This window comes from Bactrocera tryoni, chromosome 2, assembly GCF_016617805.1.
Source record: "Bactrocera tryoni isolate S06 chromosome 2, CSIRO_BtryS06_freeze2, whole genome shotgun sequence".
NCBI classification, from domain to species: domain Eukaryota; kingdom Metazoa; phylum Arthropoda; class Insecta; order Diptera; family Tephritidae; genus Bactrocera; species Bactrocera tryoni.
Genome location: NC_052500.1, coordinates 8,168,112 through 8,186,376, shown reverse-complemented (window position 1 = coordinate 8,186,376; position 18,265 = coordinate 8,168,112). Strand labels below are relative to the sequence as shown.

The window sequence follows — 18,265 nt, the reverse complement described above, 5'->3', positions numbered from 1 at the left end:
TGGAGGGAAGATGAAACTGCTGGAGCCTAATTTTATAGAAGAATATTCAAAAGCAAAGCAAGTAAATTTTAATTTATGATATATATTATAATATTCTGCGAAAACGAGAATTCTAATATGGTTGAGCATCGTACGATGTTTTATTGAGAAACGCAAATATTAGATAATAATAAAACTCTGTTATCTATTGCAATATGATGACATTGTGGAAAAAATCAGCATATTAGATTAAAATTTTATTTACTTTATTTTTAGATATTCACTCGTAATTTAAACTCAGCCGGTTTTAACGAATACACACATCTTACTTTAAACCTTTTAAGCACCTGACGTAGCCAGATAAAGCTCATAATTCACAGTTTCTACGTCAAATTAAGTGAATAGTACTTGCATACGTATACTAAGTAAGTGCTGATAAAAATCGTGATGCTTTTAACTTCAATTGTGAAATTCAAAAAAGAAAAATCATATTTACAAACTTGAAGAGATAAATTTTTTCACTGTGCTCATATGTATGTACATATATAGTATGCCTGGGTTCGTTCAGTACCTAACCCTAGATCATGAGGATCACTATTGAATCGCTGATTTAGCTTATAGAAAACAAAAATCTTCATCAGTTGTCCTAGTTAGATATATATATGTACATTTGTCATATACGTTATATAAATTCTGAAATATTAGATATCGAAATTAATGTATTATTTATCTTGACCACATGTACCGATAAACCGTATAAATCAGTCTACCGTTTTTTTTAAGTGGTACATAATCAAACGTCAGCCGATGAGTTTTTAGGAGTATTGCTTAGGCGTTACTTCGGTATTTGTTTATCACATATGGGGTTTTTACTTTTTAATGCTTCGCAAAACACACAAAATACATACTTGTATACTCAGGAAAGAGCTTGATGCTCTGGAAAAACTTAAGGCTACATCGAAAAAATACATAAATATTTCTTTTTTACAATGTAAGTCCTCGAAAATGAGAAACCAATATTCTTAATATACACAAAAGTTGTTTGCCTTTAAAAATTTATTTATTTAAAATTTTGTTATATGGGAAATAGGCGTAGTTGCAGTCCGATTTCTTCCATTTTCGGCCTGTGGCATAAAAATGTTAGAAGAATGTTAATTACCGAATGTGGTTGAAATCGGTCGAGCAGGTCCTGGCGGATCAAAAAGTGGCCGGTGTCACACCCATCATCTAATTTTTACACCGGCTCGTATGAAGCTCACTCAAATCATTCCGGATGTAAACTTTAGTTTTTGTTCTATCGCGCTTTTAGTAGTTCATAACAGTTCCGTTATAAAGGGAGTGGGCGGAGTTGTCATCCATTTTCACACTGTCAATAATAGCTCTTATAAGAATTGTCATAAGGGAATTTGGCTATTGTAGCTTTAGTGGTCTAGGAGATTTGTACATTAAACCTATTAGAGGGTATAAAAATAATACTACAATTAAAAACCACGCTCAATTCAGCCTTGTCTACCACAAATATGGTAAACATATTTACAAAGGTGTCAAGAAAAAATAACTATGGGACTTGCAAGTCATACGCGCTTTAATTTACTACTCAAAGAGCAACGACATTTTATATTTTATTATAACAAAAGAGCAATCAAATCAAGTCCCTCAATGTACAAAAGCATGCAGAAAGCTAATAGTAGCTGCTACAAAACATATTTATATACATATGCACATATATAAATCAGTTAATCATTAAACAAGCAAAGTGTGAATATGTCGACTTAGTATTAATATGAGTTAATATTAATAAGAGCGCCGGCATAAACTTTTGAGAGCACTGAAATGTGCTCAAAGTAGCAAAGCTCTCGTTATAACACTCTGTATACAATTAACAGCATGTCACACTGTAAAGCAAAACATTTTTCATGTAGGCTTAACTGTTAAAAGAATTGTTTAAGTTACAGTTTTTTAGTTGGATATCAGCTACCGGCAAAAACGCACTGAAATCTTCTCAGGTGTTGTGTTTCTATTTCCGCTATTTCTCCTGGATGTCAAAATGTATGACAACCGAGGTATTTTTGCCTTGATGTGTTGACATTATTCTATCTCATCTTCTTCCAAACAGCTGATGTAGCTGGCATCCGGTAAGATATTCAATCTTACTGCATGAATCCCGATCGGACAGTGTTTTTTCAGAACTCCTACCTTGCTGAGAGCGAAGACTGGCCATTTTCCGAATTACCGAGGATTCGAAGGACCAGCGACTGCAAAGCAACAGATAGCCGACCAGCACTTGCAGATTTGATGTAAGGCCCACCAGTTGAATAGTGAGCCACAGGAAGCCAAAGGATCTCCTTACCGGTTCTAATTCCGCAGTTATTGCTTAAATGCTTGTTCTTGCAAGCCATACAGCCCGGCACCCAAGCCAGTATAATCGTGAAATAACTCGATGCTAGAGTTAAAGAGTTTAGACATCTTTTTGATAGTTTTGAGCGCACAGTCAGCGGACTCAAGGCTAATAACGCCGTCCTACTATTGGTGTGGATAGTCATATCTCTGAAGTAGGCTGCGCTCCGGAGCAGTAGATCTACTACTTGAAAGATGATTCAGTGGTAAGGAAGCCTAAAACTGGAGCCGATGTTAAGTTACCGGTAGTGTATTGCTCCACCAGAGAGCCTTTACTATCAGTTGTTCTCTCAATTTTTCAGAAGTCTATTGGCAGCATCATTCACTAGTTGAAGTTGAAAAGTTTTTTGCCTATGAATTAGTTCTAGCTTTGAAGTTCGAGTTAATCGATGAAATTCAATGCAAGTCGACGATGTTCAGAAAATTAGTACTGAACTGTGCTGAAGCAGATTTGCCATAATATTTCTTATAAACCCATTGCATTACATCAGCGGTGTTTTTATCAGAAAGAAATGTTTTTTCTAAACACGAAATTCGCTTTTTTCCATTGCAAACAAAAATAGCAGAGAAAGCGTCATTTTAGATCAGTAATCTGAGAATAATTGGATGCAATGTCGAGAAATTTGATAGTATGCGAATTTTGTTTTAACCTTCGAAAGTTAGTAACCTAAGGCAACAACAGATAAATGTTTTTCTAATATTTCATGTATAAAAATAAAAAAATCGTTCTTATTTAACATATCAAATTTAATGTTTTATTTCTTATTTTTTTCTAAAAAAATTTAACAATAATTTTTGGTTTATAAAAATATAAAATATATAAAGAATAACCTAGACCAAAAAAAAATCTTACAAATGACCATATAAAATTATGGAATAGATTTTTTTTACTAACCACTAAAAATGCCAAAGAACTAGAACTAGACACAATACATGCCTACTTAATTTTGTGTAAAGCTTTACAAAGTCACGCGCATAGAACTATGTTTATGAAAATGAAGGCATTAATAAATGAATAATCACTACAATATTTTGTATAAAATCGCCTTTACATTTGTACATACATATGTGTAGCTGTGTAATTGAGTAAACTTCAATTTAAAAAAAAATAATGCTTAATAACTGCTGCTAAAATTAAGTTTTTTCCACACAAGCTTATAACTACTAAGGAACCCGCTACAATTAAAAGCTAATCATGTTGAGCTCGTTGTCGATTGCATTGAACTGCGATCTGTTGAGCTCATGCTCGCTTCTATACTGAATTCCGACAGCTGTGTATCGGCTCTTTCTAATATTTTCTCATTCGCCTGCACCGATGTCACCAACAGTGGCGCATTCTCCGGTTGCATTGATATGGCTTTGCCCACAATGTGATGGGTTTGTGTGTCTAAATTGTTGATTTTTATTTGTTGTATAAGACGATTCTGTAGATGCAACTTAATCGGATACCAAACCAGCATTATCACGCCAATTACTATGCTGATAACGCCAAATACTTGTAGACTTAGTAAGACTCGCGGTAATAATTTGAACTCTTCCGACAGCTGTGGTGGGATGCGCGTACGAGCTTCGAACCAAAAAAGCGGGAAGAAGATGCGACGCTTATCACGAAACAATCTGCGTAAAAAAAAACAAGACGAATTAGGAACACCATCGATTGGTAGATGAAATTTTGTATTTGAATATTTTTGAAATTTTGAAAAATTTTGCTTTACTTACCTAAAATCGGAAACCGGTTCAACCAGTATATTAGATTGTAAGCGTGCCGACATCTCCAGCATCAACCCTGATCTCGGCTCTAACACCAAGTAGAGTTCGTGTTTTTTCTTGTCGGGCTTTAAGCCATCGATTTCGCTAAGATAATATGGATCCGCATCGTAAAAGTGTGGGTAGGATAGAAAAATAGGTGATCCAAACCAGCATGATGTTATGTTCATTAGACCGGATGGTACGCACTCCCCATTACAATGGCACACATTTTCGGGGTATAATGTGCCTGAAATCGCAAAATTAAAATAAATAAATATCTAGCTTACTTAATAGAGACGAAAATTAGTAAAGTATATTATTTACCATTATCAACCATGCGTTTGCCACCCTCATACCGGAAACCTTTAACGCCCTCCACCTCCGTCGTTTGCACATAATCCATTGAAACTGTGCGACAGACATCCGATAAAAAGAAATTAACCGGCTTATGTGGCTGCAGATATAACGTTTGGAATTCGCCCGGCGAGCCGTAGACCTTAGCACATTCGGGTGCGTATGCTCGTGTCGTGTCACGATAGTTCCAGGTGTGTAATTGTCCGAATTTTCGCATATCATCAGCGCCGGTGTGTATATTGTATATGCCTGTAACGTCAGCACTGTAATTACGCTAAAAGGAGAGAATAAATATTAAATTTTCGAAAAACTTTCTTAAAGAACACACAAAGGCACTTACCGGATAACAATAACCGAATTTGTCGAACGGCACTTTCACATCTATAAGTGAAGTCGGCAAATAGTTGGCCATATTCAAAAGCACATCATCAAAACCCTCAAATAGTAACTCATTCACTGACTTCGTTATCGAAATATCACCGTTATAGACATTTAAAGCAATATCGATTACGCGACGACGTAACGGACTCCAGCGTTTCGCTTTAGCTGCAAGTGACTGCGAAAAAAATAAATGATAAATTGACTTATTTGGCTTAAATTCAAGCAGCGCTACTCACCACCGCCAACGAGTTGAGTGTCACTATATTGTCATCCAGTTGTCCCTTACTGTTCGCAGCATCAAAATAATATTTGCTTTGTTTTTTATAAGTCAGTGATGCATTTTGTGTGTGCCATTTGATGTCGACTTTGTGTGGCACCTCGGTGAAGCGATATGGCCCTAGTTCTTCGAACTTTGGTTTTATATCACGATTTTGAAAATCTTGCGGATTTGTCCAGTTAAATAGGTAGAAATCTAAAGTTAGTTTCAAAGGTGGTGTTTTCCATAATTCGAACATTTTTGCACCCGGTCGCAAAACCATTTCCTATGAAAAAATATAATGTAATTTTTATTGAAAAATATTTATTTTATTTATTAGGATGTTAAACAGCTCATTTTGTATCTCATTATTTAATAAAAAAAAATCTCAAATAATAACTCGACAAAACTATAATATTTGGTATTTTTATCTTATGATTTTTTTTGAAACCCTTTTTCTATCATAAATAAATTCCAAAAAATTCAAATTTTAATTTTAAAAACTCAACAATAATTGGATTGTCATATAAATTTAATTTCTCACCTTTTCTAAGAATTTGTTTAACATTGTTTCACCAAATAACACATTTCCTATTCCCAGTATGACTAGACATAATCCAACTATGTTGAATATGAAGCGTCGGTTCTTGCTCGGCATCATTGCTATGGCGAACTTCGCCGAAACTGAAATGGCAAAAAATATAAAAATTATTTATGTATATATCATACATATTTACTCCAATTCTGTAAAATGATCGAAAAGTGATAATGCCCACAAATTTAATTTAATTTTATTATATTTAATTTGTTTTTGCCAGCTTTTTTCTAAGCAAAAATCATCCTGCCGATTTTCACTATGAAAAAAGTAGAAATCATTGAAAACCTTGTAAAACTGTTTAGAAAAGTCAATTTTAACAATAACGAATTATATCTGTAGTATCAAATATTTCGACCTGCACGGGGAATCGTAGAGCCCTCTTTAATTTTTCCTAATAACGGCAATGTCATTGAAAAAGTGATCTTTACTGATCGAATTTGACAAGGATTGACAAAAAAAACTATATTTTTTCGTATTTTAGTACAAATCTTTATTATAGCATTCAAAATAAGCTCCGGAACCAATGAAAGCATGTCAACACTTAATATAATTTTCTATACTCTTGCTATAAACCTCAGCCACGTCTCGTGCTTTTGATAAATGTAGGGTTCTTAGCTATGTTGTAAAGCATCTACATATTTTACGACCTCTAATCGATGTCAATTTTGCTAAAATATAGGTTTTTTGATACGAATCTAGCATTGACACGCTTGATACCCAAAAAATTAACCAAACTGTGTTGAGTGGATCCTTAGGAGATGTTAATATCCTCTGTTATCTGTCTGCTGCCCAAACGGCGATTCACACTGTTACTTTAACATTTCCGATGTTATCGCCATTAGCAGAGCTGGATGGACAACTCGCATGAGGCAAGTTTTCGACGGTTTCACGATCCTCACTGAATGATTTATATCACCCAAATATTTGTGTAGGTGATAAAATGGACTTCCCAAAACACTTCTGCAACATTTTCAACGATTTCGAATACGTTGGAAACACGCAATTTCAAGCAAACTCATGATTAATCTTTTTTTACTGTAAAAATTGTCAGACGAACACTTCGCGTCATAGGCATATGAATATCAAACTTCACACAAACGAAGATCATAAAAAAAGGTCGTACCAATCTAGGAAAAAATTGTTTACCGATTCGGTTTCGATTCGCGCAGCTTAAATGGAGCAGTCTGACTTAAATGTATCATTGATCAGATGGTATACGTGCCGGAAATCCATAATCCCTTATTATCGGTAAATTTCTTACTAAAAAGTGTTGTGTCATACAATTCATTTCATTTCCCTATTTTTCAAAGCGTAGAGTTATGGGGTAATAAAGTTTGTATTAAGCTCTTATCAAATTCTAAAAGTCAACTGACAATTTCATTACAAAACGTCCGTTTCGTCACCGTACTAAATCCATAAAATTCTAATTATATAAAAAGTCCATATAAACAAGAGGGTATAACAAAATACTATATATGGTACATAGATTTGTTGTTCTATTCAAATTAATTAAAACTGTTCATATGGTCGTAAATAATCTGAATTACTTTGGAATTCATGCAAATGAATATTTCATTAAGGCAAACTGGAGTTTCAACTGAATGGACGTTTTACGTATTTCGAGTAGTAATAATAACTGTTTTGTTGTATTGTAATATTCTCAATGAATAACATGTATGGCAACCTATGTTTATGAAGCGTAGCATTCATTGTTGCATTGATTTATTTGGAGGTCCCCTCAACGCTTTCGACACTACCTCTTGGCTATAATTAATTCTAGAACAATTTGTTATCAAATCACTGCAGCGATTACAACCATTTGGTCTATTAAAGAGTCATAACTTACAACATTTTAACGAGTAGTACAAGCGTAAACAAATTTTAATTGAATAGCAGTAATAAAAAAGCAGTGATATTTAAGAAAGGCATTAATTATCAGGTAATTTAACATACATTTGGTATGTGTGTACAACATGTGTGGAATTATTTGCCGGTGGATATCACATTTATATAGTTAAATTACACAACTACTATTACAGTTCAAAGTTACAAAAATTGTAATAAAAATTTGATAAACATTGTAATGCATTTAACGATTTTAGGAATGCTGAAAAGCTATCGCAGAAGTTCATAGTTCTGTAATATGTAATTCTGTAAATATGTAATTATTTTGTAGATATAAAACGTACTATAATTCAGTTAGCAGTTAAACTAGAATGGTTCGTATAATTGAGCACAACACGGGCCTAGAAAGTTTAATGTGCGTACCTCATAAACTACTAAGGCTCTCTCTGGAAATTTAGAAGAAACATTGCGCTCTCAACATCCATATATGTATCTAATTCTGTGTTCAAAACTTGTTCCTTCAGAAAGTTGGAGTTAGGATTAGTGTTGATATGCCTAGAATTAGTATGGTATATGGCTTTATTCACAGTGCGACTATAGATTTTTCATATCTCACAAGTCACTAGACTAATTTCAACTCAACTGTATAATACATTAGGTCATCTTAGAATAATTTATAAATGAATTAGAACCTTGCCTATTTCTTATATGGGGGTTTTCAATAGGGCACTACAAAAGTAAACCAATCGGGACAGCAAATGACGCCATATTTTTTCCCGGTCTTTTGACATTTCTCTTCAGTAAGATTTGCCATTTCATCATGGAAAGATATATAATCCAACAACGAGTCGAAATTATTGAGATTTACTACCGAAATTCGAAGTTAGTGGTCTCAACTGTAAGAGCATAGAACGTCAGTTTATTTGACTTTACAAAAGATACATCACGATTTTTTAATTTTTGGATACAAAACTGAACACATGTAGTATACTACCTCTGATGTTTGGACTGACCCTTATCTTACCGTACCCAACTTACATATATAAGGATCTCTGTCCGTTTTCTTAACTTTGTACTGTATAAGTCGGCCAGCTTTTCATAAGGTTAAATATCTAGCTCGACGCGAAAAATGGATGAAAAAATAATAAAAAAAATTCCACGCTATTGTTCATAGCATGTTTTTGAAGAAATCTCAGTATTTTTCAACTGTTTTTTAAGCTTATAATTTATAACTGTATTTAATGTTTCGTGAGCTTGTAAATTTCTTCGCAACAGTCGAATAAAAGTAACAATAATGATTTTGAAGAAAGACATGATAGAAAATATATTATCCTTTTAAAAACACTTTATTTTCCAACTGTAAACAGGCTGTTCTATAGTATTATCAGCGATTCTTTTCGTAAGGTTTAAGATGAATTCATATTTTATGAATATTGTCTCCAATTTGCGTTAGAAGAGCCTAGTCAACCGATGAATATAGAAAAGCACCTGTCGTAAATAAGTTCGAAGAATAAGTTCGCGAAGTTTCGAATTTAGATCGCGAATGTTATTTACTTTTTATTTTGTAAAGGAGAGCTTTAACAGCATATTCGCTAGTCAGCAATTGTTATGCATTATAATACAAGAATTATATAAAAATGTGAAGACGTAAGCTAGCTAGCAAGAATTGTATTTATTTTGACATGTTAATATTTTATGTATTGTTAGTTTCACTTGATAAATATATTTCAATAATTTTGAGTTTCTAGAAAACTATTTCTGAGGGTATATACATATGTATGTATATGTGTATTGCATGCATGAATAAGCTTGCTAATCAGACACTAAAAAATGTTTTGACAGTTTGGGTTATAAGTCACGTCAAAACCACTAAAAAATTTGTTATATTTTGTTGCCGGGTCTACATAAGTAAATGCAAATATGGTGCGCTATAGAAATCTCAGTAATTTAGACAGATTTTTAAACAATAATACTGATATTATTTATTTTCGTAATATAATATTTATATAATAATATCTCTACATATACATATATATTTTTATATTTTATTTAATTATTGTTATTTTTAATTTATACATTTATGTTGTATTTATTTTGTTTTTAATATCAATTTTTTCATTTGTAAATTCCATTTTACACTGAACAAGGTATATTAAGTTAGCCAGGAAGTTTGAAGTCAGAAGGAATGTTCGGGACACTATAAAATATATATAAGTATGTACTACTGTGGGCAAAAAATAGTAAGACTTTTTTACTTCAATTTCGCGCGAAAACCCATTCGTCGAAATATTTTTTTTCTAGGTTGGTATGACTGTCAGTGACATCTGTGCCACATATCACCAAAAGAATCTTTAGTGATTATCATACTCTTGTCCTGCTGAAGTACATAAAGTGCATTCGGCGATTTTTACGATGAGTGAAATTATTCAACAAAGAAATTCCTTAAATTGTTTGTGCGAAATCAAATTTCTGCTGCCGAAACGGTCAGAATGTTAGAAAAGGCCTTCGGTGATAACTGTTTATCGCGAGCAAGTGTTTTTGATTGGTACAAATTATTCAAACAAGGTCGAGAACGCGTTGACCTCGAACCACATCCAGGATGGCCATCAACATCAACTGTTGATCAACACGTCAATAGAATAAAGGAATTGGTTTGAAAATCGAGGATTAACAGTCAGAGAACTTATTGGCATCGTAGAATATCGGAAGAATCAAAGAAAACCATTTTGGAAGACCATTTTAGTCTACGAAAAGTGAAAGCTCGATTGGTTCCAAAATCACTAATATTTTTCAAAAAACAGCGTTGCGTTAACGTTTGTAAAGCAAAGTTTTCCGACTACCAGGCTGTCATGAAATGTACTTTTACTGCCGATTAGTCTGGGATCTATGTTTACAACACGGAAACAGGCGATCATTCGGCCGAATATCGTTGCAAAGGGGAGCCGAAGCCGAAAAAACCACGTCAAAAATCAAGATTATGTTAACAATTTTCTTCGATTATGAAGGTGTGGAGCACTCCGAATTCGTTTTGATCGGCCAAACTGTCAACAGGGAATAGTATTTGAGTGTTATGCGTGGTTTACGTGAAGCAATTCGTTAAAGTAAGTCGGAATCATGGACCGACAACTCTGGTTTTTGCCCTACGATAATGCACCGTCGCATACTGCATTGATTCTTCGTGAGTATTTCGACAAATTGTCAATTAATATAGTGCCGCAAGCACCGTATTCGCTTGATTTAGTTCCATGTGACTTCTGGTTATTTATTAAACTGAAATGACCGCTCCGAGGAAACCGTTTTGAGTCAATTGAAGACATTAAACATGAATCGCTACGCGCATTGAAGTCTATTGCGGAAAATGACTTTAACAACTGTTTCGAGGATTGGAAAAAGACGCTGGCAAAACTGTATTGGGGCCTAGATCGATTAATTTGAGGGGGACGATGTAGATTTTGTAGATTAAATTAAGAATTTTAAAATTATAAAGTCTACTATTTTTTGCTCATAGTAGTATGTCTGTTCAATGGCGAATTAGTCCCTCAGTTTTTGTGATATCGATCTGAAATTTTGCACACGTTTTTTTTTCTCGAGAAGCTGCTGTTTTTAAGAACCGTCGATATCAGACCAATATCAAAATCATGTTCTTGTATGGAAAATTTTTTTGCTTGGGAAGATATTTCTAAAAAATTTGGCATATATTATTGTCCCAAGTAACTCTACAATCTCCAAACAAATTGCTTAGATCGGACCACTATATATACCACTGAATTTTATAGCATACAGTTGCCATTTAGTACAAACTGAACGATGAAAATCAGGTTCCCGTATGAAAAAATATTTTATTTGTGAAGGGTATTATAGCTTTGATGCAACCAAAGTTAACGCTTTTTCTTTTTTTTTATACTTTTTTATTATTCCAGAGAAAGTGCTTGATTTTGCCACTTATCTAGCAATAAATCTGTCAATGCGCACAAATTCGCACATTTATCTTTTATTGTTATTTTTTTGTTGCATAAAGCGTTGCAAACTGTTTTAAATATTATGAGTTTGTGCCTTCTTTTCATTAGATTTTTTTTATGGTTGCATTTAACTACAATCAGTGCTCATTATTTTGTTATTACTTTAATAGTTTTAGTTTTGCGTAATTAAAAAAAATATATATTACATCATTTTCATTTACATAAAATTTCTCGTAGCAACCGTTATACACACACTGCGGTTCAATTAAAGAAAACTACAATTAACTAACCAATAGCTTTGCAACACATTTTTTTAAAGTTGACTAATATGTTCTCAGCAATTTTATTGCATTTTATTGTGAAGCGATTCTGACTAAACCTTTACCACAGCATTCCGAAAAGCGACTAAAATTGCACTCAACCCGAAATTTTTATGCTGCATTTGTCCAGTTTATCGTTATCGAAGAAGTATTGAAAAAGAAAGTGTTTTTATCAGTGACCTTTTATAAGACTGACATCAACATACCAATACACACACACATGCATTTACAACTGTATTTATGCGCGCACACAGTTGCATTTGTCGCTTTATGTAGGATAGCCCCTCTTGATGTTGTCTTATCGCGTTTGGTTGCTTAAAAATACCGTTGATGCTTAAGTTGTGTATTATCATACATTAATACATAACATACATACACACACTCATACATATGCACAAATGTGAGTACAAATATTTCCGTGTGTATGTTTCAGTAGTTTTCTGGAGACAATCAAACACTCGAATCCCTACAACATAAAAATGCAAGAACAAAAATCAACCAAAAACATTGCGCAAAGTATATTCTTAAGTAAACAAGCGTTTTCGTTTACAATGATAAGCAAGTGTTTTTTTGGCCCCGCCGATAATGCGTCGAACGCTCTGCCAATGATGATCAAATAGCTAGCTGATTGTGCGCCTTAACGTCATTTGCCGGTTGTAAACACACTTTTACAGTGTGACTAAACCAAGAAGGTACAAAGGCAGCCACAAGACTGGTGATAGACGAAGGTTGTGAAAACAGTCCGAATCGTAAAATTTATCATTTGATGATTAAGTGTTTTTATTTAATGGCCTGTATGTGGATGTATATCTATAAAAGTTGTCGTAAAAAAGTTTGTTTTCAACTACTTTTTCACCAAAATGCCAATTTTTAATTTAAGGTATCACTGAAGGCAACCCTATCAATTTGACAATTTACCTGAAACTAATGAAACTATTCTTAAATATTCAGTAGTCTTTGTCCCACGAATCACTTCGTAAATCATTACCGCCATGAATTGGTGTTGGTCTTCAGTGGAATCTAATATTTTTTTTTGATTCATCAAATTACCTTAAGGGGTTACATAGCTTTTTTTTCAAAAAAAAATTATTATCTTATTAGATTCTGCAACTGCAACCTCTAGAATGTTGCCCTAAATTTTCAAGTTGATTTGAGAAATAGTTTTGGAGATACATCCTTGAGAACTTGTGCGCTCGAGGCTAGCTAGGCTAAATGCGCCGTCTTTAAACGCGTTTTTCTAGAAACTGTGTTTTGAAGTCGGTTGGTTAGATTTTTCGATAGCTACTCAACCGATTTTCATGAAATTTTCCACAAATCTTTGAGATACAATTCTTAAAGAATTGGACGAAGGATTTTTTTGATTACAACTCTGGTAGTTGAAAAAAAAATGTTGCGAAATTTTCACAGAAATTTAAATTTTTTTGTAAAAATGTCTGATAAAAATCCAATTTTCAGTTTTTTCCTTCGTCCAAGTTCTAAGTTAAGGTTTCAGCTAAAACACGTATTTTTTCACTTTAAATGATCTTTTAATGACTTATCCATCTTTTTTCCGAGGGGTCACCGGAAATGGCGTCGCAATGGCCGAGTTTAAAATATTTTTTTTCGAAATATTTCAGAATTTCTTTGCTAATAGTGTATGTTTGTAACAATAAAAAAATCTATTGAAATAATTCTTTTTTATATGAAAATTGTTCAAAAAGACCGTTTTTTACCCGAGAAAACCCATGTAACCCCTTGATTAAATTTTTTATGGATCAACTGAGCCGCCCTTTTATTAGCATTCAGATACATTGCGTTCCGGAAAAATGAAATTTCATTAATCAGCACATTCACGCCTATTGCATTTTATAGACAGAGGTCGCTACGTCATCACTCCCGAATACGTCAAAATACTTTTACGTCTGAATACGTTTACACAATGGGTGCATATAGGGACACATAATGGTTATTGATATCGATTCTCTATCAGCTCAAATTTTCATATACAAGACTCTTCATTTAATTCCGAAGTTAGCTAGCCAGTCGGTCAGTGTTCCACTGTTATTTTCAACGGACAAATGTCGAAAATATTTAAACAAATTTTTTAAAGTTTTGAATACTATCGTGAGTTAGATACTGTATAATTTTGACTATTAAACATTAAACCCGTAATTCGTTAAAAAATATACATAAAGTTTTGTGGTTATTCAAGTGCAGTGATTATAAAAAGTTTGTGTATGGCTATAACCATGAAATAAAAATAAAGATCAGAATTAACTGACAACATTTTTAAGGTGATATTAAGTGGTTTTCCGCATAAAGTGAGTTCTAAAGTTACCACGTTCTATACACTTCACACGACGCGTTCTGAATCTAAATCAATGTTGAGAAATGAGATGAGTTTAATTGGCACAAAAACCCACCCCAAAAAATAAAAATATCGATCAAAATTGCTGAGTGTCTATAGTTGATTTACAACTATTTTTTATCAAACTATTTGCGACTCCGGTTGTTTAAAATTAAGTATCAAAGCGTCAGCACAACCATCAAGGAGCTGAAGATTTTGTTTCAAGCTTCCTGCTTAGATCACTAAATTGTTTCATTGTTCAATAGTTTCTTGTCAAGAAAGTGTGTTTCTGCGTGTTTTTCTGTAATAATCCACATTTGGAATACATTGAAAGGGAAATTTTCTAAATTATTTTCTCGGTATATTAAAGGGAATTTCTCAGCCGTTATTATAATTACGATTAAATTTGCCTCCCATACGCTTTTTTTTTGTCAAATCATCGCAATTAATTATATGTATATACATAAGTACATAATTGATAACCCCAAATGCAAAAAGTTGGCCCTTAAATTAGTGCCGTTTAACACACGTTTAACGAATTTATAAATTTATATCATTTTCAATCATCAATCATCAATATAATTTTCAGCTACGTTTAAAATGAGCAGTACTTATTGCAAAAAAAATTGTATATAAATATTTTGTTATTGATAGTGATAAGATTGTGAACTATAAGTTTTAATTAACTCATATTGTTGATTTCGCAATAAAAATTAACGCTAAAATCAGCTGATTCATAGAAAGGAAAAGGAAACAAGTAAAGAAGGGTATAGCCGAACATTCCTTACTCTTGCAACTTGCCAGGATCAAAGCAGGGTAAATACCTTCAGATGCATATGGTTTGTTAGTTATATGGAGTCTAGGGCAAGTTTTTCTCCGATTTTATTCATTTTATGTACAAAAATATACTGCAATTGGGAAAATACACTCACTCAATTTCATTAAAATAACTCACACATTGGGTGATATAAATATGTATATAAAGTCAATTGGAAGGGAAGTATTGACCCGATTCAACCAATTTGATTGTTGTCAAAGAAACATTATACTGGAATTTCAATAACATATCGCACAGATTGACCGATATTTTCGGCAAAAAGTCAGCCATAAGCGCTGAGGTTCACATGTTGGGAATGTTGTTGGTGGCTCGAACAATTATGGTCCGATTTCGCCGATTTTTAGACTCGAGATTTTCTGCCTTAAAGGCACTATTTGAGCAAAGTTTTATACGAATATAGTATGCTTTGGTGCTTGATTTGTGTACTGAATTTCTCAAAACGGATATTTTTCAAATCTTTTGTCAAAGTAAACGCACGTGTTCGTATTTCCAAAAAGCCCTATACGCCTTATATTTCCACTTTTTCTTCGAATCACCTTGAATGATGATACACTTGATTTCTTGAAGGGTATGCAAATAAGAAAAATTGTCACGTTTGGATTAGGAATAGTCCTGAACAGATTCATCAGAATAAAGGTTTTAAAATATTATTGATCCATTATTATTCGAAATGGAGTATAAAGACAAAACTAGTATAAATAGTGAGTGGTTCAGCCAAAGCAAACTGAAGCAACTCTTTGGGTCTCCTCGACAATATTTAATGTTCAAGTGCTGATTTCTCAGCTAAATTTATATAGCATGTGTAATCATCACGCCCTCTCGTGCCCAAACAATATCAAGAACTGAGCTTCGCAATTGTTTTTTACATGGGTCGTTTGATTTAACTCCGTTAGACTACTTTTCGAGGAAGTTAGTCAAGTCAGTGAACTACACTGATAAATCAGCTTAACCGAGCAGTTGGAAACCAACATCCGGTCCGTTATTGTTGAAGACAGTGTTGCGAATTTTAATCGATATGATGGACTACGTAAGACGGAGGGTCCATTGAAATTCACAGTTTCATAAAATGTGCAAATATTATATTATTTATAAATTTTAACTTTCGCAAAGCTTTATAATGTGTGCTTAAGAAATCTCCACAGTTACAAATATTATATTCAACACGAATTTTTTTTAGCATACTCGTATTCAGTTGGTAATCGAACCCGGGCGTGCAGCATCGCCTGATCCTTCACACTTGCCGTTGAGTTGCGCCAACTGCGGTGCAAGTGCAGTCTTCAGGGCAATGCCTGCAGACATGCGCGATGAAGCGTGCCGGCTGTGTGCGATAAGAAAGACAGCGGAGTTGGATTCGTTTTGCATATTCTTTCATGTAAGAAAGAAAGGCACATACTTATGTATATTCTACAGATTTTTGCCACTTGGCGACAGCGACACTTTTGTCGCCGAATTTCACAGTTCAATATTATTCTGTCACTTGTTTCTGTGGCTCTTACTATTATCACTTGAATTTTGTTTATGTTTTTGTTATTTTTTTCATTAAATTTCCTTCAAGATAATTGCTCACATATTTAATTATCAATATTTAATTAAACGTGTGATTTATATAAAATAAAGAAATGTTTCACTTACAATTTACACAAATTGAAAATTGACTTTTCCAGTTTTCTATTTCAAGCTCAGCTTTGCATAGGTAAGCGCATAAATGTTTATTATTATTATTTTTACTTTTTTTTTAAATCAAGGTACACTAAATGGTTGTAGAATTGAGGATTTTAGTAATAGGTTTTATTAGTTTGCTCCTTTGCTTTGGTCGGCTGCTCAATTTGATTGGCTTCACTTGATCCGCGCTTGTCCGCAGCTTGATAATGACTGTGTGATCACTTTGTCGGTTGTGTAGCAAAATAATACGCCGATATTGTTTTCAGTGTTTTTTAGTAATACTAATCTAATGCTAAGATTTTTTAATCTACATACGCGTTTTATATTGCAATTATATATTATACATAGCTATGTGGAGAATACTTACGTATTAATCTGTATGTATGTTTGTAGCCTATTGAAGTGCATTGGGAAAATAATTATAAAACACTAAAAAATAAATATAGACAAATAGCAGAGGCAATATGAAATTAAGACATTTAGGGATTTAAGTAGAGTAATTACTGCCAAATAAAAAGTCACCGATTACAGACTGCTTATGAGGGCTTCTTAGAGATTATTAAAGCATACATTGGAACAAAAAAGACTCTAGAAATTGTAAATAAAACGCGAAATATTTAATAATTCTTTAATATTTACATACTTTGTAGCCTTCAAAGTAATCCCCACCAGATGTAATACACTTCGCACGATCAAGCATGTCCAAAGAGACCTTTTCATGGTACTCTCTTTTAAAAAACTTCAGTTTTTGAGAGTGGACGCGTTTCATATCCAAAATATCCATTAAAATCATTCCAACGGACTCCCGAGAGATATCGAGCTCTATTGCCATCTCTCTAACTCTTGCCTAATGCTTTTCAAGCATCATATATTTCACTTTTTGAATAATTACATCAGATTGTCAGGTCGAAGGTAGTCAGTTTTAGTTGTTTAGCACCATCGGTGATCGCGTGTAACTCGAAAAGTATTTAATTTTCTTCTTAAAAAATTTTACACTGGTTTTCAAAATATTTTCCATAATTTTACACTAACATTCTCGTTTCAACCAATTTTCGAAGACCTTTTAATCCTTTGAGTTTTGAAAACATTAACCATTATTATTTTGTATTATGAGAAAGGAGAAGCCAGCAGTTTCCAAACTATATAAGAAGATTCCTCAATTTAAAGTTTTTGCTGTCAAAACCCTTAGCAAGTGACGTTTTGCGAAATTTTGTCTGACTATAACATACTTACATACTTACTTATATATGTACGTTTTTTCCGTCTAGCAACACATGTAACGTGGATAAGTTCTATGTATATTTCATAATCCAAGACTAGACATTTTGTGACATAAATTGGCTTCTCTCGTATAGGTCAAGAACCGTAGACATCCTACTTACGACATGCGCACATACAAACTAATATGCATTTAGTATATATTAACATAGTTTCACAGTTACCATTATCAGGCGATCTCCGACCTATGTATAATATGTCGCGCGACTAAAACCTCGTGCCGTAATCGCGCCCCAACATCTATGCTGCGAGACGAAGTTACATACATACATACGTACTCAAATAGAAACATACTTATACAGTTATGCACAGAGAAATAGCAC

The 18,265-nt window shown here is 33.4% G+C and overlaps 1 protein-coding gene across 2 annotated transcripts; it reads right to left on the bottom strand.

The window, feature by feature from the left end:
* Positions 1–3,213: 3,213 nt before the first annotated feature.
* LOC120767428 (protein peste-like) lies at positions 3,214–16,873 on the bottom strand. 2 transcript variants are annotated; one of them, XM_040093471.1, is made up of 7 exons: positions 16,635–16,873; positions 5,661–5,800; positions 5,097–5,402; positions 4,820–5,035; positions 4,450–4,753; positions 4,096–4,372; positions 3,570–3,993 (listed from the first exon to the last, which is right to left on the bottom strand). In XM_040093471.1, the coding sequence occupies exons 2-7, from the start codon at positions 5,775–5,777 to the stop codon at positions 3,570–3,572; spliced, it is 1,644 nt and encodes a 547-aa protein (XP_039949405.1). In that variant the 5' UTR covers positions 5,778–5,800; positions 16,635–16,873. The 2 variants fall into 2 exon arrangements, with proteins under 2 accessions (XP_039949406.1, XP_039949405.1); XM_040093472.1 differs by lacking the exon at positions 16,635–16,873 and having other exon boundaries at positions 3,214–3,993; positions 5,661–5,777.
* Between the last annotated feature and the right edge of the window lie 1,392 nt (positions 16,874–18,265).

Bases quoted from the DNA above. Each gene is read 5' to 3' on its own strand.
- LOC120767428 (XM_040093471.1), bottom strand. From the start codon at position 5,777: ATGATGCCGAGCAAGAACCGACGCTTCATATTCAACATAGTTGGATTA. The intron at 5,036-5,096 runs GTGAGTAGCGCT...TTTTTTTCGCAG, and splicing joins CACTCAACTCGTTGGCGGTG to TCACTTGCAGCTAAAGCGAA. The intron at 4,754-4,819 runs GTAAGTGCCTTT...CTCTCCTTTTAG, and splicing joins AATTCGGTTATTGTTATCCG to CGTAATTACAGTGCTGACGT.